General features: G+C 42.6%; 1 protein-coding gene across 2 annotated transcripts in view; it reads left to right on the forward strand.

Moving 5' to 3' along the window:
• The window catches only part of rt (Protein O-mannosyltransferase rt), a 157,951-nt gene that overhangs the window by 84,831 nt on the left and 47,766 nt on the right, over nt 1–25,354 (forward strand). For both annotated transcript variants that reach the window (XM_037414190.2, XM_075878896.1), the window contains exons 11-14: nt 5,525–5,617; nt 8,033–8,129; nt 8,212–8,304; nt 16,896–17,010. In XM_037414190.2, the coding sequence (XP_037270087.2) occupies nt 5,525–5,617; nt 8,033–8,129; nt 8,212–8,304; nt 16,896–17,010 (398 nt within the window). The remainder of the gene's footprint in view (nt 1–5,524; nt 5,618–8,032; nt 8,130–8,211; nt 8,305–16,895; nt 17,011–25,354) is intronic.

Consider the following 25,354-nt stretch of genomic DNA (forward strand, 5'->3'; position numbering starts at 1 on the left):
CCATGTTGGTGGCCGCATTTCAGTGTAAGTGAAATGCTGGAGGCCCATGTACTTGGGTTCAAGTGCCCTTCCCGAGCCCTTTATGACGACTACCCTCATAATCATATTGTTACAGGCTGTTTGGGCACCTAAAACCCTAACTACTATTGCAACAAGTACGAGTGTGATCACAGTGTAACACCATCTTACGAATTTACATAGCCGACATCCTTGCAGAAATGAGTCTACAAGCATCTATTACGCTTACTGGGATAGCATAAACGTAATATCAGTCGTCGCTTTGCTAATATGATACAAGACGTGAAAGTGTGCCCGTTTGTTTCCCTTCTTTCATTTTGCAGCAAATGAGATTCGGCGTCATCAATATTTTAGGTGCAACTTCGCACTCTTTCTTTTCTCGCCGCAAGAGAAACATGAAAATTAAGTTATTTTTATCTGCAGTGCCGAATAGATTGAAAATATGAGAAAAAGCCATAGCTATTTGTTAACATCAGAAGCTCTAAAAATGACATGTGCGTGTACGCGAAGGGACGATTGTATTTTAGTCAATAAAATGAAGATGGTTTAGCAACTGGCACGTCTTTATAACGCGACACTAAAAGTTGCATGGTTTGCAGAAAATACATGAAGTTGAAACCAAAGTTTGTTTCATGGCAGTGCAAGTTCGGCGCGCCCAAGAGCGCGAGCATTGTAGCAGACGATGCGATGCCAGCGCAGGTTTGCTTCGATGCACGACCATCCGCTCGCGCGTTCACACTAACAGTGGACAGCACTGTACAAATCTTGCATTAGATCAGTGTCAAAGCCATAATTTTTCTCGCCCTGGGACTTCATTTTTACTACGACCATGGCGCCAAACTCCCATATTAAATTAGCCATAAACATGCTCTGCACCCTTTTCTGTCTGACTACATACCACTTAGACCATCGTACGCAAATGACAATTTTTTTTTTTTGCAGATAAAATGTACTGGCAACTGACATAGTTAGTTCATCGTGATGTAGCAAACAAGTTTTATGCCAGCATGCTGATCCCGGCTAAACAGTTTCCGCTGTGTTTGAGTTTTATGAAATTGCGTGTGCCTTGCATCATGTTAAAATTATGTTGCTGAGCGCTGGATTGACACGGGAAAAAACTGTGCTCATTATTTGAAGATAGCATTGCAGACAGTGCCGCCTCATTTTGGTCTACCATTTCCGGAACGACAATTTTAGAACATCATTTTAGATCTTTTGCTTGGCACATGGGCGGCACTCAATGCGCTCGGCGAATCGCCCTAATGAACCGGGTTGGGGACGATTGTGGCTGAATTAACAAAAATGTGATACAATGCATGTGCTGGCCAGAACTAAGGAATAAGTCGGAATTATCCGATTTTCCAAATTAATGTGGGTTGCATCACTGAAGTTGTACTGCGTTTATGTGTATGCAAACCTGGGAATGTTAGTGCTGCTCGTAGCCATAATGACAAGTATATAACCCCCCTTTTTTTTTTCTGGTTGGTGTCGCATCTTTTATTGAGTGGGCAGGGGACCAATTAAATTTCCCTTGCATACTACCTGAAAGCATCAACTCTTATTTTTTCTTATTTTATTTCCTCTTTTTAAAGGTTTTTTTTGTGTCAACTGGCTTTTTTGTCCACCTATAGTGCTTTAAACATAAATTTTTTTTTAGTTGATGCATTTTTCTACAATAACCATAATGTGTCTCGCATATCAAGCCATCACAAAACTTCTGGTGACGTGCGTGTCTTGTTTTGAGCTATATATACCATATTTCTTTGAATCCAGGCCGTTAGTTTTTAGGGACAAAGCTTCTTATGGTATCACCTGTTCGTCTCCTTTTATCGTTTGTAACCACTGCTCGTTGAGTCTCTCTCCAATGGGACCATAGATGGTGTTTTTTGTACTATGCAACGAATGCATATACGCTGACAAATGCAAAATTGTCCCACCCTAGAGGGTGTTTTGTAGCAAAAGATTGTAATAAAAAGGTGAGTTTTATGAAAACAGGATTCACATCACAGGTACAGAAGAAGAGAGAGACAATAGCACCACTGCCATCGTGTATTTTTTGGTGGCGCCGTGTTCCAGGGGGTGCTCTATAGTACAATAAAAGCGTCGAATGGCGCGCGCCAACAGATGCTCGTTGATGGAGGATGGACAAGGCTGCCAAGCGGCGTGCGCTTGAAAAAGCGACCCCACCGTGTGGGCGCGGGAGGCCGAAGCTAGCCGTGAATGTGCGCGGCGGCGGTGCGAGGACCCTGCAGTACAAGTGCGTGATGCGGACCCAGCTTCACCCCACTCTTCATTATTCACCCCGTGGATATGCTGTCATTTTTTGTTTTTCAGATTCGTTTGCATCAAACTTCAGGGTCAGCTTATATTCCAGGATTCTGAAAAACACACCTTTTTTCACTGAGAAAAAAGTGATGCACAACTAGCGTCACCTAGACGGTATTGTGGTCATTAGTAGCCTAGTCAACACCTTGTTTAAAAGGGTACTGACACAAAATTTCGCGGTCGAGATAGCCTGCAGGGTCGATTCAAACATTCGCATATCATCTGCAAACTATCAAAAGCCCCTGCACCCTGCAGTACAAGTGCGTGATGCGGACCCAGCTTCACCCCACTCTTCTTTATTCACCCCGTGGATATGCTGTCATTTTTTGTTTTTCAGATTCGTTTGCATCAAACTTCAGGGTCAGCTTATATTCCAGGATTCTGAAAAACACACCTTTTTTCACTGAGAAAAAAGTGATGCACAACTAGCGTCACCTAGACGGTATTGTGGTCATTAGTAGCCGAGTCAACACCTTGTTTAAAAGGGTACTGACACAAAATTTCGCGGTCGAGATAGCCTGCAGGGTCGATTCAAACATTCGCATATCATCTGCAAACTATCAAAAGCAAATATAGTTCGGAAGGTATTTTAAAATAATTTTGAAGTTTGCGCTAGCCCTCGACTCTCCGTGCCATTCACACCCTCAAAGGGACACTTTGGGGCCCCCCTACTTCTCTCTCGTCACGATGATGCAGTCCATAAAACAAGTTATGATGACGTCATAGCTGCCATTTTCCTATGCCGCATGTGTTCGTGCAGTCTATACTTCTCAACGGCTGCTTGCCGTGGTGCACGCTTTGAAAGTTTTGTGTTTGGTGGCACTGCTGTCCAGTTTCGTATTTGAAAATAATTTTTGATGTGGATCGTGCACAAGTGTATCACAGCTCTGTGTGCTGACGTGGTTAATAGCTGCACACGCTAAGTAGGGATAGTTGCTCCTGGTTTTTAGAGGTCTCTGAAACTAAAACTGAAACTGGTCGATATTGAGGGGTCTGTAATTAATTATCTGTCGCATGCTACTGCAAACGATGTGCTGTGTCATGACTAACAGACTCCCAGCAACACATCGCAGCAGAAAAATGCAAGGCGGAAATTTTGTGTCAGTAGCTCTTTAAGGTAGGTCACCGCATTCAAAAACAAATTTTAAAAAATGGGGGGGGGGGGGGGGTTATATTTTCGAGCTCCTTGTTCATTCAAGAATACCTAGAGAAAAAATTATTGCTATTTTGAGTCGCTGAAACGTTATCACTATTTTTTGGGAAACCTAAACTGAATGATTCCACAACACCCACCATCTTGTCGTCAATATTTTTCATATACACATTACGTAATGCTAAGTTTACATCTAAGTATGTTTTAAGGCTTGCAGAACATAACATTTTCAATTTATTTTGAAATTTTCACGACTTGGCTGGAGCACTCCACTAGTTGACTCGCACGTGTTTTTGTTCAGCAGTTAGTGTTGTTTTTTATGACATGTCATGTTCTTGAACTTAGTTCTGGCTCTTTAAGGAGAAAGCTATGATATGTCATGAAACATGGCGAAGTATGGGATGGAAAAGAATCGTAAACACAAGTTACCAATTCAATATGCCAAGCGAGGACCCATTGTGGGGCACGGGGACGCAAGTCACCGTGAGACACAAAATGGCCTCAAGAATACTTGTTTCGTCTCTCTCAAAGAAAGCTTGTACCAATTCAAAAGAAGTCTCAAAACTATAAGCCTAATTTACTTCAGGCGTAATGAATACTTCTTGGTTGCATGAACATTTGGTTGAAATCGTTAAAGCCATTTTTCTCAAAAAGTGATTTTTCTCGCATCTTAATGTTATGTAAAGAATGATAGCTCTCCTTCTAACCAGTATTTTTACATAAAGAAAGTCACAGCTTTGCTTCAAAGGGGAAGCAATGAACGCAGTAGCAACAAATTGGAAGGTCACGCGCAGAATGGCAAGCACAAATGACGCACGAAATGTACTCACAGGTACAGATGAACGCGAATAAGCGTCTCGGTTAAAAGCTACAATAGAAGTGAATTGAAAACAATCGGCAGAAGATTAGCAGGTGGTAATAAGAAACTCGTACAAGAGAAAACAAACAGCAACATTCTAGAACAGTTAAAGAAAGGAATACTACAATAAAACAAAAGGCACAATTTTGCATTGCTATGCAAAGTCAAATACATAATGCGATGCAAAGTCAAATACGATACTCGGAAGTAATACGGAAAAAAAAGTTGAAAATGTTCACAAAAAATTAAAGGAAAGAAAAAAATGGCAATTTTACATGGGAAATAGAAATAAACGCATAAAGTAAATGCAAACGACTTTACAGGATGTGTCAGCAACCCCACATTTTAAAGTTTTCTAAAGCCTTACAAGCCAAAGCCATAATTGTAACTTTTAGACTAAGACTGTAAAATTTTTTCTCAGAGGTGTTAATGTTGATAAGTACACATGTTAGTTGTGAGGCCCGCATTTTCATCTTTGTGGCGAGTGTTGAGGCGAGCCGTTGGTGATTTCGAGTCGTGCTTCGAGTGGTCTGTGTGGCGTAGCTCAATGGCACCAAACAGGCGGGATCATTATAGTGCCGCTTATAAAAGGAAAGTTATCTTAGCCACCCAGACGTTGTCCAAAGTCAAGCCGAGCGAGACTTTGGAGTGGATGAAAAAAAATGTGGTAACTAGAAGGGCTACAGTGGGGGATGGCATCCCGGGAACTTTGTGTGCTCTTTTAAGAAGTGCGACATATCCAATGCACTTGATGGCATCAAGGATTGCACACTGTTTAAAGATGACAAAAAAATTCAGTGATGAGGAAAGCAACAATGACGACTCGGAATGATAATTCAAATAATTAGAAGCAGCATGAAAAAGGACAAAAAAAAAACACACACAACAGGACTAGCGGCTGTGTGTGTCTCAAGTTATTCGCATCATAAACCAACTGCATTGTTTTTTCTTCATGTTCAATAATTTTTATCTTTTTGTGAATAGTGTCTTTGCTATTTCGTTTGGCCTACATTCGAGGTAAGCTTTTTTTTTTCCAGGCTTCCGACTTTTGGGGTTTGGATTATAATCAGGGTCGACCTTGATTCGAGTAAATACGGTATTGTTTGGTTTAGTCTACATGTTCGGGCAGTTTTAGAAATGCAGTAATTATGACCAATCTGTTCTTCCAGAAAGGACATTGTTGTCTCGGATCCTCCAGATGTTATCAAGCATGGCGACATTGTTCAGCTCATTCATGGCATGACAAGTCGGGCATTGAACAGGTATTTTCTAAATCATGTGTGTAGGTCATCTGCACATAAAATTAATGCAACTTATAACAAATATGATGTATGTATTGGAGAAGCAGTTCACTAGCCAGACAAACATCTCCAGCTCTTCATTAAAATATTTCTCTAATCACAAGGGTTCATTACTTCTCACTAGATAATCCTCGTCTTTATCGTGAAAAAATCATTGTATAGATAATCCGCATCATCGACAAGCTTTAGAATGGTTGTCTTTGCTTGTGCTGAACCACTAAATAAGGTATCTTGCACTTCGTTTATGATTTATGATGCAGAGCAGCTCATTTCACCAAAATGGTTTTGTGTTATTTTACCTGTTTGTAATAGTAATACCAACTAATTGCAAGATGCATGTGAAGACTGGAGGAAATTTGCACTGTAGGGCTGAAGGATGCCTCAGTAGGCAAACATTGTTGATGCCACAGTGGAAGTTCTTATGGTATACCATTTGCTAATGAAAAATTTAGTGATCAGTCTTTGTAAAAACATATACATTTTAAAACGTTTGTTCGTCCTGTCATACTTTTTTTTGTAATGTTAATAGTGTAAGGACTTCAAGAATAAGGAATAAGAGCTTTGTGTGTGCATTCTTTTAGTATCTGTATGTGCTGCAATCGTTGACATCTTGCGGGATGTTATCAATTTTCCACTCAACAGTTGTATGATGGTAAGTGAGAGGCTGTCATGCCAGCTAAATTTTTTTTCCTGTGATGTCTGTAACATAGTGTTTGCTTTACTGAGCTACATTTACATATTTAATATTGGTACACATTTTTTTCCCAGTGTGCCATTTTACTGGAATAACTGTAATCTGAGGTGTACTGCTCGAGTATTTCTGCTGGCAGTGTTAGAAGTGCTGCTCCAATCGCTCCAAACTGCTTGAAAAGAGGAATTCTGCTCCATATTGCTCCAAACAGCCATTTTTTTTGTTCGTAATTGCTCCAAATTTTCTCCTAAGTGGCACTAAGAGAATGAGAATGACCAACTTTTACTGTTTAATCTGCTTATACAACTCATAAGTCCTAAAGAAATTGAAAAGATTATGTGTACTATCATCCCAATGTGCTACTAGTGTGCAGAAATATCAGCATTGATCTCTTTTGTGTGACAAGAACTGGCATATTTAGCTCATTTGGCTGTTATTTTTTTTCTCAGCTAGGCTTGCAGGCTAGTGTGGGGAAATGTGAAAATGAGTAGAATTGCTTTTATTTCACACCAATTGTCTACTGTTCAATTGACGACAAGATATGTGTGACTGTGGTTACTTCTAAAATGTGCTGCTCAGCTTTACTGATTTGACTTGATTTTCGATGAAAATGCTAGTATTTTAGTTATATAACCAATTTCACAGCACATTTTGATAACCAGCCATCTTTTTAATTGTTTTCTCTTTTAAATTTACATTGATTGTTGCTCTGAACTCCAGTTGGTGCATGGGAAATTTTGTATCTGCTCCTAAAACACCAATATCCGCTCCGAACTAACATTTTTTCTGCTCCAAAAACACTTATGGCTGCTCTAAAACAGTACCTTTCTCGCTCTAAACTATGCTTTAAAAAAGTAGTCACTTCCATCAGTGCTGCTGGGTAAAATTGATTTTAATATTATTTTTTAAGTGGGACTGTCACTTTAGTGGGCAGGTATAAATTAGCAACAAAGTATTTGCATGCAGAAAGCTGCCAACTGTAACATAGTACTTATATTGCTTGTCTTAAAAAGAAGAAAAAGAAAACAGAGGCCAGTACAGAAACTACGTACTAATTTTTCTAAAGATGGACATAAACTTGGCTATAATGCCCATAGTCATTTCTTTATTACTGCATTATTGGCACAAGCAAGACATCAGTTTTTTCCTAAAACACAAAGTAATGCACTACAGTGTAACCCCTTTACAAGAGACATTGATGTCAGGGACATTTGGGTGTAAGAGACACCAGTGTGCCGAGAGAAAAATACAGCTTGATAAAATAATTTATACAGGGTACTCTGATTATTAGAGACACCTCATATAAAAAGGCTCAACTGTGCACGTCTGGAATACCAGAAATGGTAAATATTTTATATTGCACCAGTCTATCTCAGTGCAATGCTAATACCAAAATTTAGTGCAGTTATATGTAGCACAGTACAGTAGCAGCTACAAAAGGGATTTGAAGCGCATGTGGCTGTAGCATTGGTTTCATTTATTTGATGATAACTCCAGCTATAGAAGTCACATTTAGGAACTTATCGTTAAGGAATGATGTCTGAGGAGATTCCCTTTCATACCAGACCCAACTTTACTGCCACAATGCTAGAAAATGAACTTTCCAAACCCTTCTTAAAAAGCACAAGGTCATCTAACATTCTGCTTTTTGTGATTTCATCCTCAATGGTGGTTTTCCTTTTCAGTCATGACGTCGCTTCTCCAATGTCACCTCAGCATCAAGAAGTTTCATGCTATATTAATTACAATATATCTTTTCCATCACAAAACTTGTGGAAAGTGGTGAGCAGACATTTAATGCTTAGGTTTTGTGTCAAGTCTTTTTATAGCATTGTTCTTAACAGGGTTCTGCTTGACATTCCAGGACATTGTGAACAGAGACACGGAAGGGGACATCTGGCACACAATACATTCACATGTGCGACTGATTCATGTGAACACATCCCAAGCATTGAAGGTGAGCTGAAATGAAAATTATTGGTGGGGTTTTATGTCCCACAACCATGATGCGATTATGAGAGATGCCATAGTGGAGAGCTTAAGAAATTTCGGCTGCCTGGGCTTCTTAAACGTGCACCTAACCTAAGCACACGGGCCTCTAGAATTTTTGTCTCCATTGAAAATGTAGCCGCCACGATTTTAAAGTCTGCAGTAGACTGCCAGAACTATAATGCCGCTTCAGTGGGTAAGAGGGGCTGAAAACCATGTTTCTAAAATAAACTACCTTGGAAATTTCACTTCTGTTGAGGTATTGACTGTTGTGCAGTGGGCAAATTATTGTTCTCTTTATTTATTTCCATTTAATAGTAGGTGTGTTTGAATATACAGGGTTACCCAACTATTGCACTGCAAGATTTAAATTAGGATTGGCCATAGGCATAGCATACCTTGTACATAGTGTTCCTTGTAGACTGGAGTGGCAACTACAGTTTTTTTTTTTTTTTTTTGGCAATGGTGTTATATTAGACTGGAATGGCCTCCATGACATTGCAGCCATCATGTGCTCATCAACTTTTATGGACAACTTCAGTGCATATTGTTTTTACTGAAAATAACTCTCTGTAACCCACATTTGTTAATCCACCCGTTTTGTAATACCCCCTAGCCAGGGTATTTAAGATATCAAAGTGAAGAAAAGTGAAATAATTAGTCATAGTTGTTTTTGTAAAGTCTACAACCGATTTCCGGAACCCTAATGGGACCGCAAAAACGTCCGGAAAATCTGGGAGTCCAAAAAAAACAAATGCACGCAAAATTGCATTTTTTAGGCGCGAAGCTCCTCTTAGACTAACCTTATGCACCACATGTAACCGAGAGCAGATGAGACGAGAAAGAAAAGAAGGCAATATCTCCCAAACAGTATAATAGATGGCGCTGTCTCATAGAAGCACATACAAACTGCAGTTGAGTGAGGGTATTTTAGATGGCGTTGTACCGCTACTCTCCGATTGGCTGCTGCGAGGGCTGTGCCTGGGTACGTGGAGAACGAGTGCCTCTCTCAGTCTCCTGGATAGTCGCCTTACATGGTGGATCGTTGGTCACGCATGGACGAAGCAGAGCGGCAGGCGTGTTGAAGACACTTGCACTCGCCTTCCTTGTCTCGCGTGTCGTCTGTGTTTCCCACGAGCTGTCTCCATTTTTTTAATGTGATCGGGCGCACGGACGTACGGACACACAGACGGATGGACGGACGGACGCCCCACTCATGATTCACTCCGTAGATATGGTGTGATTTTTTTACATGTATTTTTCACTGACAGAGAAGGTAACGTCAGGAGTACAAGATTCTCATTTTAATCCAGCAATTGCATCGTTTGGGTGGCTCTGAAAAGAGCAGTTTGTTTTTAAAAAAAAACTAATGTGGCCGGCACTACCGCATTGGTCAACACTTTGGCCCAATAAAGTCACTGATATTCTTCTGCACAGCATTTCGCTTGGCTGCGATCATGTCTTCCTCAATTTCGGTCAAGCTTATGCTGCCACTGTACACCGATGACATTGCCATCAGTGCTCGCGTCAACTCCGAACTCGTTGGCTGTGTAGGCGTTGCCTCTTCGAACTTGGTGGCAAAGTCATCAGAATCTTCCGTAACCTGACGAATTATTTCGTCATTTGTCAATTCCGCACACAGCTCGAGGTCTCTGTCAGCTTTGGCGAAGCTCTCAAAAGTTATTCCGGTTGGAACAACCGGAATTGAAGTGGCGGAAGCGCGCAGATCATCGAAGGCAACGTTTACGCACAGTAGTTTGTCACACATGCAGTCTTCTCCGGGTGAGACGGGCCGTCTCGGCATTGAATGTGAAGTCTGTATGGCAAAAACAGTTTTGAAGAGTCTCTTGCATAACCGCCTTCCACGAGTCTGCAAGCATGTGAACGGCAGACCTGAGGTCAACTGCGTAGCTTTTCCAGCTGTCGGAACATAGCAACATGCGGCTGAGCATGCATGATTTATAAAGATGCTTCAAGTTGTGAATCACGCCTTTGTCCATCTGCAGGTGTACTGTGGTGTTTGGCGGCATAAATTCAATCTGTACGGCCTTTAGGTCCTTGATATGGCCATGCGCAGTGCAGTTATCCACAAACACCAGCACTTTTCGATGTTGCTGCTTGAACCTTCTGTCCAGCTTGCGCACGTACATTTCAAATAGTAACTGCATCAACCATGCCTTCTTGTTGTGTTCGTAGAGAACAGGCAGAGTCACTGCCCCCTTGATGCTTCTACTTCCCTATCAGAAGTAACGGAAGCTTCTCGCTACATAATATGTTGTTGCCAATGAGGACAGTTAGCCGCTCCTCACTATGCTTGCCGCCGTGGCAGGGTCACCAGGAAATTCAAGTATTTTCTCTGGCAGCACCTTGTAAAACAGTCCGGTTTCGTCGCAGTTGAAAATACCGTCTAGTAGAAACTACTGAAGCAAGGACCGCAGCCTTCCATTCCGATATTCAGTTAGTACGGAATCGTCCACGGCGCCGCTTTTTCTGCACATCCTCTTGAATTCCAATTCATTGCGGCTCTTAAAATTGCGAGGCCATCCATCTCTGAACATGAAATTCTTCACGTCCATCCGATGCGCAAAAACCTCTTCCTTCTGCTTTAGGATGTCACCCGACACCAGGATTTTCTGGGTGATCATGGCATTGAGCCACACAAGAAGTGCTTCCTCGAGCTTCGGGTAAACACCCTGACTCGCACTCTTCTTTGCAGTCTTGGTCAATTTGGCAGCCAGTTCCAAGATCTTCGCCTTGTTCTTCATGAAGTCGGAAACAGTTTGCTTAGAAATTCTGAACTCCCTCCCCACCCTCTGCCTGCGAGTGGCCACTTTGTTCTTGTTTGATGATGGCGGCTTTCTTTTTCATTGTAAGCCGATGAGAGAGGTGGATTTGTGCGCTCTGAAGACGCGGATGAAAGCGAAAGAGCAGTTGGTGCCATCGCTATTATTTGTGAATTCGCTTGATGAAAAGGCAGCGTCAAATAGCTGAAAACTCAGTGGATCGGACGCTTGGGAAACGTAGTTACTGAAGATAACGCACTAAAGCACACTATCTACCGCAGAGCTGACAGAATAACACGTGAAGGAACACAGTGAGGTTTGTGGTTTGACTGGGCTATGGCTAGCAATTGGTTGTCGTGCGCTAGATTGCGGCGATTGCAGTTTCGAAAGTACGGTAGCTGTTGTGTGGCAGGCACGGTGCTGCCTGGCCACACTGGGCGACACCTGCAATGCCAAGTTTGGTTCGAGGCAAGAACAACAAAAATGGCGGTGTTGGTGGCAACTTGTATTCCGCGGCTAACGATAACAAATCCGGAAAATGGGATGGCAAAGGCTGTAAGCGTCCAGAATTTCGAACTTTTTAATACATTGACTCTATGGGGAACTTGACGGGGCTGGGGATGAGCCCAGAAATCACTCGACTGTAATTCAGCAAGTACTATACTCATCTAATTATCGAGATGTCAATGATGCACATGCAAGTATGGTCAAATGACATTTAAGAACACACTTTAATTAAACAACATACTACTACACTCGGGCCTCATTATAACAAAGTGGCATCTTGCATGAAAATAAGTTCATTATATTCAAAAACTTGTTATAAAGATATATTCCCTACACTATAACTATTGATAGACTCTTTTCTTTTTCTTCATTGTAACCGATAGTTTGTTATACCTGGGTTCATTCTATCAAGGTTTGAGTGTAGTTCATGGTGTCCACCAACCTGCAAAACCTAGAAAAATTAGGGAATTTGGACCCTTCTGGAAAAGTCAGAGAATTTTCAAAAAACCTGGCCAGATCATGTAAACTGACAGCAGTTCTGTTCGACCATCACAAGAATAAGCATTATCATTGATCAAAGTGTAAAAATTCTCTCTCTCTCAGCTGCTACAACAATGAGCTTCTAGAAGATGTGTGAAAAAAAAATACAGTGGATAACTCTTGCTTCTGAGTGTAAACGCAAAAGGATACACCGACCCATAGTTTACTGACGTTTCAGTACCTGATATGAGAGGGAGCCTCGTTCACAATAAAAGCCATAAGAAAGGCATAGCATACAAAATGCACCTAAATACTTGACGTAAGCAGCGAGAGTACATTGTCAGAAGTTCTCATCACTCCTATTCAGCGCATGTACAGTCGTCTGTATCTAAATTCCAGGTCCAGGTGCAGGCATGATCCAAGCTTCTTTTAAATGCGGAGCATTTTATTGTCAAACCTACTCGCAAATCCGGCGTCGGCAATGGTATCTACAACTCTCGCGTCTCATTCCAACTGTCGCTCTCCCACTCTCTCGCTTCCCAAGGCCGACGTATGCAGCGTCTGCTAGTGAAAACCGACTGCTCCCTCTGCACAGCAGTTCACTGACCACCCCATATATGTAGGCACTGGATCGGGCATTCGTAAATTAAGTAAAGGATGTCTTTACTTGGCTTTCGCTTGACTTGACACTCTGCTTGACTCGAGTAGATGCGATGGAAGCAACTGTACCTTCAACCAGTAGTGGGGCACTACCCAAAACCCAACAGTGTCTCAGCACTCGTTGAGGGCCACTCTTCTCTTTTATTCAATAAATACGAATAATAAAGACGAAATGACAATTAAACATTCCCAAACCTTACCCAATTATGTAACATTCTCGCGATACCCCCACCATTCTGTGATGCATTTACTCGAGTAAATGCGTTACGGAACGTCCTCAGCAAACGTCCTCAGCTACACGCTTATTGCTGGTAGTTCGGGATTCAAGGGTAGCACTTGGGTAACTTCAGCTAAATTTTTCATTTCAGTTTCGTGAAATTTTGTAAATAAATCTACAATTATTTTTTAACGTCACATACACAACAGTGTACTAAATCAAGGTAACGTGCCAACATTTGTGATTCTTCTGTAGAATGAAGGAAGCTGTTTTGCACCTTGACAGATTCATTCTTGCAACCACATATTCAAATGTCAGCACTTTAAACGCTGTCCACAGCTTTCGTTGCACTTCAAGTATCAGAGCCCAGAGACAAACGACAAACATGTTTGTGCTCGTCTGAAAAAGAAAAAAAAGAAAGAGAGAAACTTTTGCCGTATGGCTGTTCTTGAAACGTCGTTACTCGTTGTGAAGGCAAGGTAGGCAGAATACGCGAGTAGTAGTTATTAATTTTTTTTGCTGAAAAGTATATTTTAGAGGTCTGCAAATTAGGCAGCAACGTAAATCATTAGTAAATACAGCAATCCAGATCGAATCAGATCTAATCCAATTCACATCATGAATTCTTGAGTCTGTAAATACTGCAGTTCAGGTCGATCTAATTCAATCCAGTCCACATTTTAAAGGGGCCAAGCAACACTTTTTGAGCATTGTCAGAAAACTCTGTCGATCGATAGTAGAAGCTCCCGACAACACGCGAGCCAAATATTATAGCGCAGCACGCAGACTGGAATTCACAATAAATTATCAAGTTCAGCTAAATATTGCTTTCTTTTCTCTCGACAAATCACAGAATATGCCCAAAAATCACCCATAGCAAGCCCATCTATCAGCCATTGGCTGATTTGAACATGGCGCGCTCGCTCGTTACAGAGATAGCCGCAGAAGACTGCTACTTGTCCACGCGTGCGCACGCGATCACACTGAAAAAGCCACGCATTCAAAGAAAAAAAGAAAAAAAGGGCTCAAAGTTCCGAGGCGTGCGTGACGTTTTTCTGTGGCCCTGCCATACCTCCCTGCTTAGCTTCCAGCGCTTTCATCGGGATGAGAGAATGCAATTGCAGCATGCAACAAACCTTTGTAACTCCACTCGCACTTGACGGATTCTTAAAATTCTTGCGGCATTGAATTCGTGAGGCAATAATCTCTTCCTGTGAATTCATTCCTTGGCTACTTGAAAAAGTGTTTCAGGGCCCCTTTAAGAGGCCTGGGCTACAGCCATTATAGTAAAATAGATTATACTCCAGTGGATGAACGAGCCAGGCTCCAGTGTCCTCATTGTACACGGGTGCCGCGAGATTGCACCACTTCTGCGTTTCCTAGCAGCTTTGACTGCGATGTCGGACTATCGTAGGCTCCTTCCAATTTTCATCTGCGGTTACTTTTAACTTGTGTATTTGCTTCCTGATTCTTCCGAGCACAAACAGCTGACTTGCTCACTGCCTGGCTCAGGGGCTTTATTTTGGCCAGATATACATGTTCTTTTACATTTACCACACCTGTTCAGAACGTTCTCTGTGCATCTGGTAATTATGTTTACATATATCCAGTCCCTGTTTTTTTGTTTTTTTACCACTTGAGGGTTTGTTTATAGTGCACACAGTTTTCCATGCAGACGTGGCGGCCATGGAGTTTGCTTTTAATCATAATGCAAAACCTGGAAAAGTCAGGGAATTTAGAAATATCATATTGGTAGACACCCTGTAGTTGCATTCTCAGTTATTCAGTTGATGAAAAAAGCCCGCATTAAAATAAAAAAAGTCCACATGACTAAAAACTGCTTGCAATAACACATGTAGCTATACTAGTCACAGCTACAGTTTTATTTTGTGAGGCTGCACGCTGCGCCCATGCATGGAACAATAGACTCGAAGTTGAGTAGCAATTTTACAGTGACTAGGGGTGGCAGTAGTTATTTATTGTCTCTCGGACAAGAACGCTGCAGTGGTTATTTGCATTTCTTCATCCTTTTTTGCGATGTGTGATGTTGATCATCTCTTCGCAACTTCCTTTCGCAGTCTGCTTGTGCAATCACTGCATTTGTCGTCCCAATCTTTGCATATCGACAGCCTATTATAGCTTCACATATTCATCTACCTGACCTGCATACCCAGAAGATGGCTGACGCTATATCTGGGCATAATGGGAGGCCTCATATTCGACCTGCCCTCTTGGATTTTTACAGGTGCGGGCATGGATTTATGGCAAAAAAGTTTCCACTGTAGTTTATGACTACAGTCGAACTTCAATTATACACCCTTTGGTTTCACGATGACTTGCATTTTACGATGAATCGGGTTGGTCCAGACAAAATTCCCATAGAAACGATGTATTAAAAACCTTCGTTTTACGACGCAGTTTTACGCCTACCCTGCATTTTACGGCGACTTTCAGATTCCACCCAAATCACATTAACTCAAATAAAACGTCGACAAAATATTCACAAGTGCAAAATATTTTCTCTACGTTGACGATTAAAAAAGTAGAGAGTGAGACAGGATATCTTTTTAGAATTTAAAATTTATTCTCCTGGAAGTTCATGCACTTATACATGCGCCTCGATTGCACTTGTACGTATCCAGGTTCGTTACCTAGTCAATAGTAGCTTCAGCTGGCCGAAAAGCTGATATTTTTACATTTTATGTCCGTGGCAACTTCGTGGCAACTTTTCCTCATCGATATAAAGCTAATCTCCTGTCTTTGTTGCACTCGCAGTCACATGCTTGTGCACTCATAAGGGCGAGACGAAGCTGTCTCCATTGTGCAAAATTGCTTTCACTTGACGTCAACGTTCATAATAACAGTGGTACAACATTAGTTGCACTTCACAAGTCAACAAATTACAACGTGCGCAGCTCAGTTGTGCGCGAAGGCATTCTATGCAAATTCATTGATAGCGATAGCAATGACACTACATCTGACTCTTCTGACGGGAGGCTATTGCCAACGCCTTTTCCGTTTCGTTTTCACGTGCACGCAATTTTCGGACTCGATTTCTCACTAGAAAGATGTGTGTTGGATTCAATTTTTTTAGAGTTAATATTCGCTCGCAGCTCTTTCAACAATGGAATGCTGCCATTGGCAAGAATAATTCAATCTACTTTTCTTCTACAGGCACAAGGTCTTACCGTGAGCTTACCTGGGCGGTCTGTACCCGTTTTTTTAACAATGAGTGTCACTGCCTATAATCTTAATTTTTCAATGATACGACGCCTGCATCATGCATGGTTCCCTTGAAAGTTGTATACTCGGGGTTCTAATATATAGCTGCATTACAATTTTAGCCCTTTGTGGTTCGTTGTCGCAACCCTCCTGGCAACACTACATCACCATCAGCGGCTTGCAGCCGGACGCTGGTCGACAGGTTCTTTTATGGTTGATTGACACATGTTTTCTTGTTGAATTGTGCATCATCTATGAATAAGTTAGAGAACTTCTTTTACTCTAAGCTTGATTTCTCCATTCTTAAACTCGAATGGATAAAAGCTGGGTAAAAGTTTTAGGCTGTAAAGGGCCAAAATTCATAGCATCAACAAGTTTCTTACCTGATTTAATAAACTGCCCAATTAAATAAAATAATTCGAGCTTGTTCATCACTTCTTTCAATAGAGGTTTGACTGTATAGCAAATACTATTCCTCTCATTTTGTGTGCATCAGTGTTATAACGTGGTTCAAGTGTGTTTTCTTGCTTTTGTGCCCTCACTCCTATATTATTATGCCTATTCTCTTACTGTTGTCTCCCATGCCTTAATTTTTTATATTGCCCTCCTGTTACAAGGTGCATAGGAAGAGCAACCTGCATCAAATCATTTTTGGCCTTTCAATTTACTTGCATTCTTTCTTACTTTCAGTTTAGTGGAAAGCAACTTCCTGACTGGGGATTCCACCAACATGAAGTTGTCACTGATCGTTTCATCTCTCAGGATGATACAGTGTGGAATGTTGAAGAGCACCGTTACACTAAAAGTAAGTAGTGCCGCAAAAATGCAACTTCAATGACAGTGCATATAGTATACTGGCATATCATTTTAGAGCACAGTGCTGGCAGGTGGTGGTGCACTGTGGCAGGAATTACATTTGATTCAGACACCGCTCTTGATTTATGTCGGCTATTAGAAAATAGCAGTCATCAGTTGAATGATGAAATAAAGCTTCCACCAGCAGCTTCAGAAAGAGTGAGAACACACACCTGTATGAAGCTAGGGTGCTTGAGATAGTGGCAACCATACTTCTCATGTAAACACTCCATGCCATGCACGACTACAAAATTTGTCTGGGTAATGTTATCAGTTTGGAAATGGGTTTCTTTTAACCATCCCGACTAATGGTTCATGGCCCCTTTGACTGCAACTTTTGGTACAAAGTGATATCAGTTAACAACACTGTGATAGTTGATAAATGTTTCATAGCAGATGACGATAGCGCATATGTTCATGTGCATAGTGCGAAGAAAAATCTAGGTTTAGTTGAAAGAGAAGCTGAAGAGGTTTTAGAAATCAATGAAGCTTTCTGGTTAGCGAGGACCAATATTATTGTAGACTACTTCTTAATTTTTTCTGGGGTGGTTGCTGTAGTATCTTTATAAGATGCAGAAAAAAAGTTGGTCTTGGTCCGCCCGCATGAGTGCGCTGAAATTATGGACATGTCCCAAGCTACGCCATCATCAGAATTTTTAGTGGAACTGTGCTGCACTGCGATGAAATGTTCCCACCACACATTGATCCAAACTGCGTGAGCTTTGTTTATGTAACAAAAAACGTCAGGCCTGCGCAGAAGGCGCAGCACAGTCATAACTAAAGCTAGAAGAGTGGCCTTTCAGAGCCTTTTCTAAACACTCATTGGGTAACTACAGCAAGCATACTTGCTTGATACCCACTATGGCATTATTAATAAAAAATTTTTGGTAAAAAGCCGACATTTGCTATGCTGTTTTTCATCATTCTTAGAAGCGTGGTATTCGCTAAACTATTGTGAGAAATTTTGTGCCAATTGTTCATGCAGTGGCTGACGACAATGAGGAATTATGCGTGAAGTGGGTATGCGCCACAGTTAATAGGCGAACAAGAACAAGTCTTTGTGATTGGTTGGAGCATTGGACGGCCCACTCCTTGCGCTATTCGCATTGTTTGACGACTGGTTGTTCTTTCGCTGTTTTAAAACGCTTTATAAGTTGTATTAACACGATTGCTTTCCCGACGTCAAGCCTGCCTAAGGCAAGTTTGCCAACAAGTCACAAGCACCAGTGTAGCTCAGTGGTAGAATACTGGGCTGGCACCCAGCGGACTCGGGCTCGAGCACCACTGTATCCTTGGTGCTAGCTTTTTTTTGCGAATTTTGCGCGACATGGTTACGGACACCGGCAGCGGCGGACAACTGCGCTTGACCCGAGTTGTGATCTCATAACAGCTTTCGCTGTAAAACTCAAGTAAGTATAGTGAAGCGGAAAGTTTTGAAGCTGGAGTATGAATCTGGAATAACGACAAAAAGCCGAGCGCTACATCAACAAACATCTCTCGTATTTTCTAATGTGTCCTCCATGACTAAATTTTGGCGTACCATAGCCGGTAGCTTATCAAGGGAGCCACACATCAGCAGTGCTGCACTTGCAAATAATGCAACATATCGAGGATGAAATGAAAGCAAATGGTAAGAAAGGGGACGACTAAGGAAAATCAGAAGAACGCCATAAGGCCTGAGGTAGTGCCGTACATCAACAGTGTGACACACAGCCTCAAGAAAATGGCGGCTAGGCACAATGTGCCTATCATTATATCAGCGCCGATCAAGCTGTGGAAGCTTTGTGCATAGCTGGCACAAGGATCTCTTGGCCTAAAGAAATTGTGCGGAGGCGGTTGTGTGTGAGCTACATAGCTGCCAAGTCTTCCGGATTTTCAGGGAGACTCCCATATTTTGACCAGTTCTCACGTTTGTATGGTTGTCAGGAAAATCTCCCAGAGATTTCTGAGCGTTATCTGGCCACATTGGCAAAAATCTCAATCTGATCCAGGCTTTTTTGCGAACCCATCGCATTTTATTGTAAACAAATTTACGAGGCATTCATCTAAACATACACTATAATCTCAATAATGCAAAACTGGCAGATACAAATTCGTGAAATTCCTCACCCAAACTCCAGTATGCCAAAGTTCGAATGTTTTGAACACTGTTTCAGCATGCATTTCGGCGGGTCGTATGAACTTTAGTACCAAAACTGCCGATCTAAGGCCGAGAGCAGCATGCTGGAAGCTTCGGAAAGACGCACGTGGCCAGCACACACTGTCAGAACTGTGGTTATAGTTTGGCACAAGGGCTGTGGACGAAACCACGGTCGCTCTTGACATGATCATATATAGCAATGTAACTGACAGAACTCCGAAAGTGTTTGCGCGCCCAACACTCGACCAGTCAAAGCGACGTTACTTTCCATAAACGCGGCGCACAAAACCATGGCAGATGCAATCATAGATAACAACAAAAAAAAACTACTTGGTTTTTAAAGGCACGTGCGCAGACAGCGCAGGCGGATTGAAAACAGAATTGCCAATTTCCGCAACCGCTGCAGTCGGGGCATCACTATCATCAATAGCCACTACTAGCTGAGAGCACGCGGTTAACGCTGCGGTAGTTTAAAGGCAATAAAGACATAATAAAGGCTAAAAGTGTTTTGGTGTTCCGGTCCAAAGAATTTGTTCCTGTAGATCTGCATACTTTTTTTCAGTTGTCCTCAAGCAAAGCTTCGACCCTCGCTTTCCCAACAGTTGACTGCGCTGTCCCATCTGTTCACGTTTGTTGCAGGAAGATATGCGCGAGTTCTTTCGGCAGAAACAAATACAGCGATCCCACTAGGGACTCGATTCACAGCAATTTTTGGAGCAATAAATTTTAGTTTTGGAGCACTTCGGAGCAGTAAAATATTAGTTTTAGAGCACTTCAGAGCAGTAAAATTTTAGTTTTGAAGCATTTTGGAGCAAGTAAATCTTGCGATTAGGAGCATTTTAGAGCACTAAAGTTTTACTATTAGAGCATTTTGGAGCAGGTAATCTTGCAACTAAGAGCATTTTGGAGCCGCAAAACTTTAGTTCCATTATCCATTTTCATTTCTAGCTATTATCCATTTCTAGCGACAATTAGCCAGCAAGGGAGAATGTACACACTACCAAATATCACAGGAGCCCACCGCGCAGGGAAGAACGGACGTCGGAAGGCAAAAAACCAGCAAAATAATAAAGAACAATGCACCTTATTTCCACCAAATGTGGCACACCAGCTAGAAGATCACTTAGAAGAAAATAGTCTATAATAGACTTTTACAGACTCTTCTTCACGCGGATGACTGCTTTTTAAGCTTCAGCAGCTATTTCGAGTCCATTCTCGTGGTCATCGTAAGCACCAAAGAAGCGTCGCAACAAGTCTGTCGCATTCAGCACTTGGGCGGGTGTTGGTACGTCGGGTTCGCTAACATTAGGCTCCGGGGTGTCAACACATTCGTCACTGTCATCATGCGCCCCCATCACCGCGCACACAATTTCCGCGTCTGACATTTCTTTCACTGTCACCACGTCAGCATCAGCACAGACGTATGTGCAGAAAGTTGGGCACAATGCCGACGTCCAGGAGAGCGTTCCACGACGTCCGGGCCTGGTCGCCCGCGGCACCTTCACTGGCAACGTCGCCGAAATCTTTTACTACTTTTTTTTTTCTCGACGCTGGGCTCGACGACTTTCAACATTGCCGACTTCTGCTTGATTGTTATATTTTTGTGCTTACAATTGCCACTGCTGTTGTCTATCTCATGTCAGGCAGTGAAACTAATAGAGGTAGTGTTGCTCTTCCACAGCGAATGACAAGGAACATAGCTACAATCTCTGCCGTCCCAGTGCAGATTTGAAGGGGAGGAGGAGGTCAGATGCGCGGGCGGGTCAATGAGTTCTACAGGAGAGGGGAGGCTGGCTGACGCGCACGCTCGTGCGAGTTGCTGTGCGGGCAAGTCCATTAATTCCTGAAGAAAGCGGAGCCAGGGAGACACACCCACGCGCGTGTTGGCAGGCGGCTCCCGGTGAGCGCAAGATGCGAGTTATGAACAACCGCAGCCGTGTTGGTACGTACACCGTCGCACGCTATAAGGTATTGAAATGACGTATACCAAAATGATCAGTAATTGCTCGTTGGGGACAAAGGATGGTTTATATATCTATTGTGAGAAAATTTTTGCTTCGTTAAAATGAGGTTTTAAATACATGGGCGTCTATGAGATTTTCAAAGGGAATTACAATTGCTTCGTTGTATTCATTAGTTCGTCGTATCTGCCTTCATTATAATGAGATTCTACTTAATATGATGCAACACGATAAGTTAACGTTTGCTACCGCTGCGCGACAGTGGTGCTCTTATTATAAAATCAAGTGTGCACGCATGTGCACTTGATTGGATTCCCTGGATATCGTCGTTGTATGGGATTCCAACTTCAGCGGCAGCGTGATGTCCTTGAAACGCGAAAATCCGGTTATCAAACCAGTACTTGAGGCCTTTTGCGGTCTGTCGGCCTTGTATTTTACAAAATAAACAATATGTCGTGCTTGTTGCATGTTGATTTCGTTCCTACGTGCAATACTGTATTTACTCTCGTAATGAGCGTACTCGCATAATAAACGCACCCCCTACATTCATCCCCTGCAGTCCCGCTTACCAACAACTGGCACCTACATACTCTTTGAATCTCTTCCATTTTTTTAATTATTATGTCGACCCTCCTCGGCTACCTCGGCTCGCTCCCTCCCCTCCTTTGCCCGTTGCCGCATGTCGTATTGCTTTTCTTTCTATCTGGGCGCGGCACATTTCCTGTCTTTTTTATCTGTGTGTCACAGAGGGGTTCACGAATGTAAGTTTACAGACATCAAAGCTGATAAGCACACATCGAGCGAGAGATTTGGGTGCACGTTAAAGAACACCAGGTGGTCGAAATTTCCGGAGCCCTCCACTACGGCGTCTCTCATAATCATATGGTGGTTTTGGGACGTTAAACCCCACGAATCAATCAATCACAGCGAGCGAAGGTAACAAATCTGCCCGCGTGGACTGATGATTGCTTCCTGCTAATACTAAACTTTAAGGCCCAACGACGTGCATTCTATTTTTGAGCGATGACGACAGGATTTGCTGTCGCGAAGGGTCATTCGTTGCTCTCATGTCTCAGGCTCCTGGAAAACCAGAAAAAATCACTTGTCACCCAGAAAATATCGTGACGGTTTCTACAACATGGTTGCACCCTTGATACTCGCCTCACTTGTTTTTTGCGCGTACAGAAACTTCTCATGTGGAAGTGAGACGGCGGCCGTATTTTGTCATTAATCTTGTTATCCTCGGTTTGTTTTGGTGTTTCAGGGGTAGCTTGCTGCAATGTTCCTTACTTGCTACAGGGGGCGGCGCAGAGACAGCTTGCAAAAGATACCATATTTGCACGAATATAATGCGAGTTTTTTCCAAAAATTTGCGAGTAAAAAAGGCACCTCGCATTATACTCAGGTTCGTGACAAAAAGTGGCACAAATATAGTGCAGAAATTTTTCGAGCCAGTTTTTCTCTTTTAAATCTTCGTCCCTGTAACATGCACCGCACATTCCAGGAAGTTTGTGGTTTTGTCGCCACATATTGCGCATTTTATTGCGACTTGTGCATCCAGTGATCACGTGTGGGAAGGCACCCTAGCACTGACGCCCGCCTGGTGTCTCGGAGCACCGCCACTCAGTGCACGGTCGATGCGCGCGCCACCATGGTATGCTGTGGCGATGGCATTCTGCGCTAGCTCTGCTAGCGCCATAGCAGGCTCAGGGGCAACTCCGTGGATAACAATAATTTCAGAAAACTGTAGCCTTTCTACGCCTTGTGATCGGTCGTCACTGTGTTTTTTCTTCCACATTGCCCATCATTATGTATACACAATGCTTGGGAGGCCTTGCTGTCGGCAATAATGTCACGGGTATTCTTGAAGTGCTGCCTCTCGAACAGTCTGGACAGCACGGACAATGGCGCGGTTTTTGTCGATAGTGGCAAAGACTCTAGCAGCGATGATGAATGATCAGGCAAGCCAGTGGTTATAGCATTTTCGATGGCTGTTAATATAAATAAAACCCTGCGGGGGACCACTCTTTGATTGCTGTTTACAGTAGCACCACCTTGCGCTATAATCGTAATAAACTTTTTTTTTTTTCGTCGAAACCTATAGTACCCCTCTGGCGTTGTAATCATGTTCGCGTTATTTACGTGCAAATACAGTAGCACTATCAACTACTGCAGATGAGTAAAGTGCAATAAAGAACCTGTTTTCAAACAGTCTATGCGTATGCGAAAAGCTGAGCGACCTAACTTATTTTTTTGCATTACAGCATTTTTCGCTCATGCTGAAAAAGTTTTCATAACATCTGCCCTGCATAATAAATGCACCCATAACTTTGCTCCGTTTTTTCGAGAAAAAAAGTGCGTTCATCATGCGAGTAAATACAGTATTTTTTGCTGCAACCAAGTTTCGTTTGTAAACGGTTTTCGTTTGCGAATAGAGTACATATATATGGCGTGGGCGCACGTGAGTAAACCAATGCAGAAATAACACCACTGCAATCACCGTCATGAACAGGGACATATTTCTAGCCTTCTTCTCTAGTTGCGCTCATCAGAGCTTTGGTTGTGGTCCCGCTGTAGAATGAGGTTGAATTTCATTGCTTGGGGCCAATTTTCGAAAGCAACAACGGCCTGTTTACAGGAAGGTAAATAATTCTGTCATTAGACCCAACCACTGTCTCCGGTTATTAAAACATTAATTAATGTTATTTAAATACTGCTGCAATTACAGTGTCTAGTGATTTCAAGGTCTTTAATGTCGTTCTGGGAGCCGCATAAAACTGCCCTGCGAGTCGCATGCGGCCCGCGGGTCAAAGGTTGCAGACCCCCGATATAGATTGTTTGGTGCAGTTTGGCGCAGTTTACGTCAATTTTATCAAGTTGGCGCAGCAAATCTCGTGTGGCGCACTTTGGCACAGTTGGAGCAGGAATGGGATGCCTGTAAATATTTCTAGTTGTTTTGATTACGCGAAGTTTAGGGAGATACGAATATTTACGAACCCCCTTTGAGACTCGCACCTTCTTCTACTGTTGGAAAACTTGACTTTCATGTGGTCAGCCACTCCAAGCCATTATAAGACTGCAACGCCGTTGTTTATGGACCCCCCAATTTTTTCACAATATTTTTTTTTCTTTTGGTGCAAAAAAAGAGAGGGGGAATAAATCAGTGTGATCCTCCCGCCCACCTCCATTTCAGAAATGTCCCGGATTCAGAATTCTTCAACTTGGCAGGTATGGAGTTGCCTCTCAGCTATGGAAAGTTTTATATTGGACAAACGAATCTGTGTGTCAATGATCGAGCACGTAAGCATGAGCTGTCGCTCACAAATGATCAATGTGTGCATCTTCTGGGGCACTGCGCAGAGTGCGAATGTGTGCATCTGTTCTAGAACTAAAAGTAACAAGCGGTAGTAGAGACACTGTTGCACGCCAGCTTTTGAAGGCTTTCTACATAAAAAAAAAACACAGATTGTGTTAGCCAAACGTCAGCACATTTGCGGGGGAGTGAGTTGCAGTTGATTGGGCACAGTTTGATAGCCTTTGTGATCTTTCTGACGTGATGTGTGCGCAGCCGCACCTGTGGTGTACTCGACTTTATAAGCCTCACGTTTTTTCTCAATAAAACCAGTTGGTTGTGAGTGGTCGTGTAGTCGTCTTCACTTCTTGTGCCTCGTTCTTTTTTGTGCTAAAATCTAATCGAAATTTAACCAACGTGCCCAATAAAGGTTTTTATTACTGTATTTACTCGCACAATAGGCGCACTCGCATAATAGACGCACCGCCAGTTTGATCCCAAGAAATCAGTTTTTTTTTATTTCCACGCATAATAAACGCACCCTGAACTTGGCTATGATCAGTATCTCTGTACCGTGTTTGCACGGTTGCAATTAGATGCCCTCTTACGTTAACTGATGCAAGGATAAAGAAAAGATTGTGCCAGCTTCGCGGCCTCGCCGAGTGAGGAAGTAAAACGGTTGGCAGGCCCTGCCGCGGTGGTCTAGTGGCCAAGATACTCTGCTGCTGAGCTGCAGGTCGCGGGACCGAATCCCGGCTGCGGCGGCTGCATTTCCAATGGAGGCGGAAATGCTGTAGGCCCGTGTGCTCAGATTTGGGTGCATCTTAAAGAACCCCACATGGTCGAAATTTCCGGAGCGCTTCACTACGGCGTCTCTCATAATCATATGGTGGTTTTGGGA

The sequence above is a fragment of the Rhipicephalus microplus genome, chromosome X (assembly GCF_043290135.1).
Source record: "Rhipicephalus microplus isolate Deutch F79 chromosome X, USDA_Rmic, whole genome shotgun sequence".
NCBI lineage: Eukaryota > Metazoa > Arthropoda > Arachnida > Ixodida > Ixodidae > Rhipicephalus > Rhipicephalus microplus.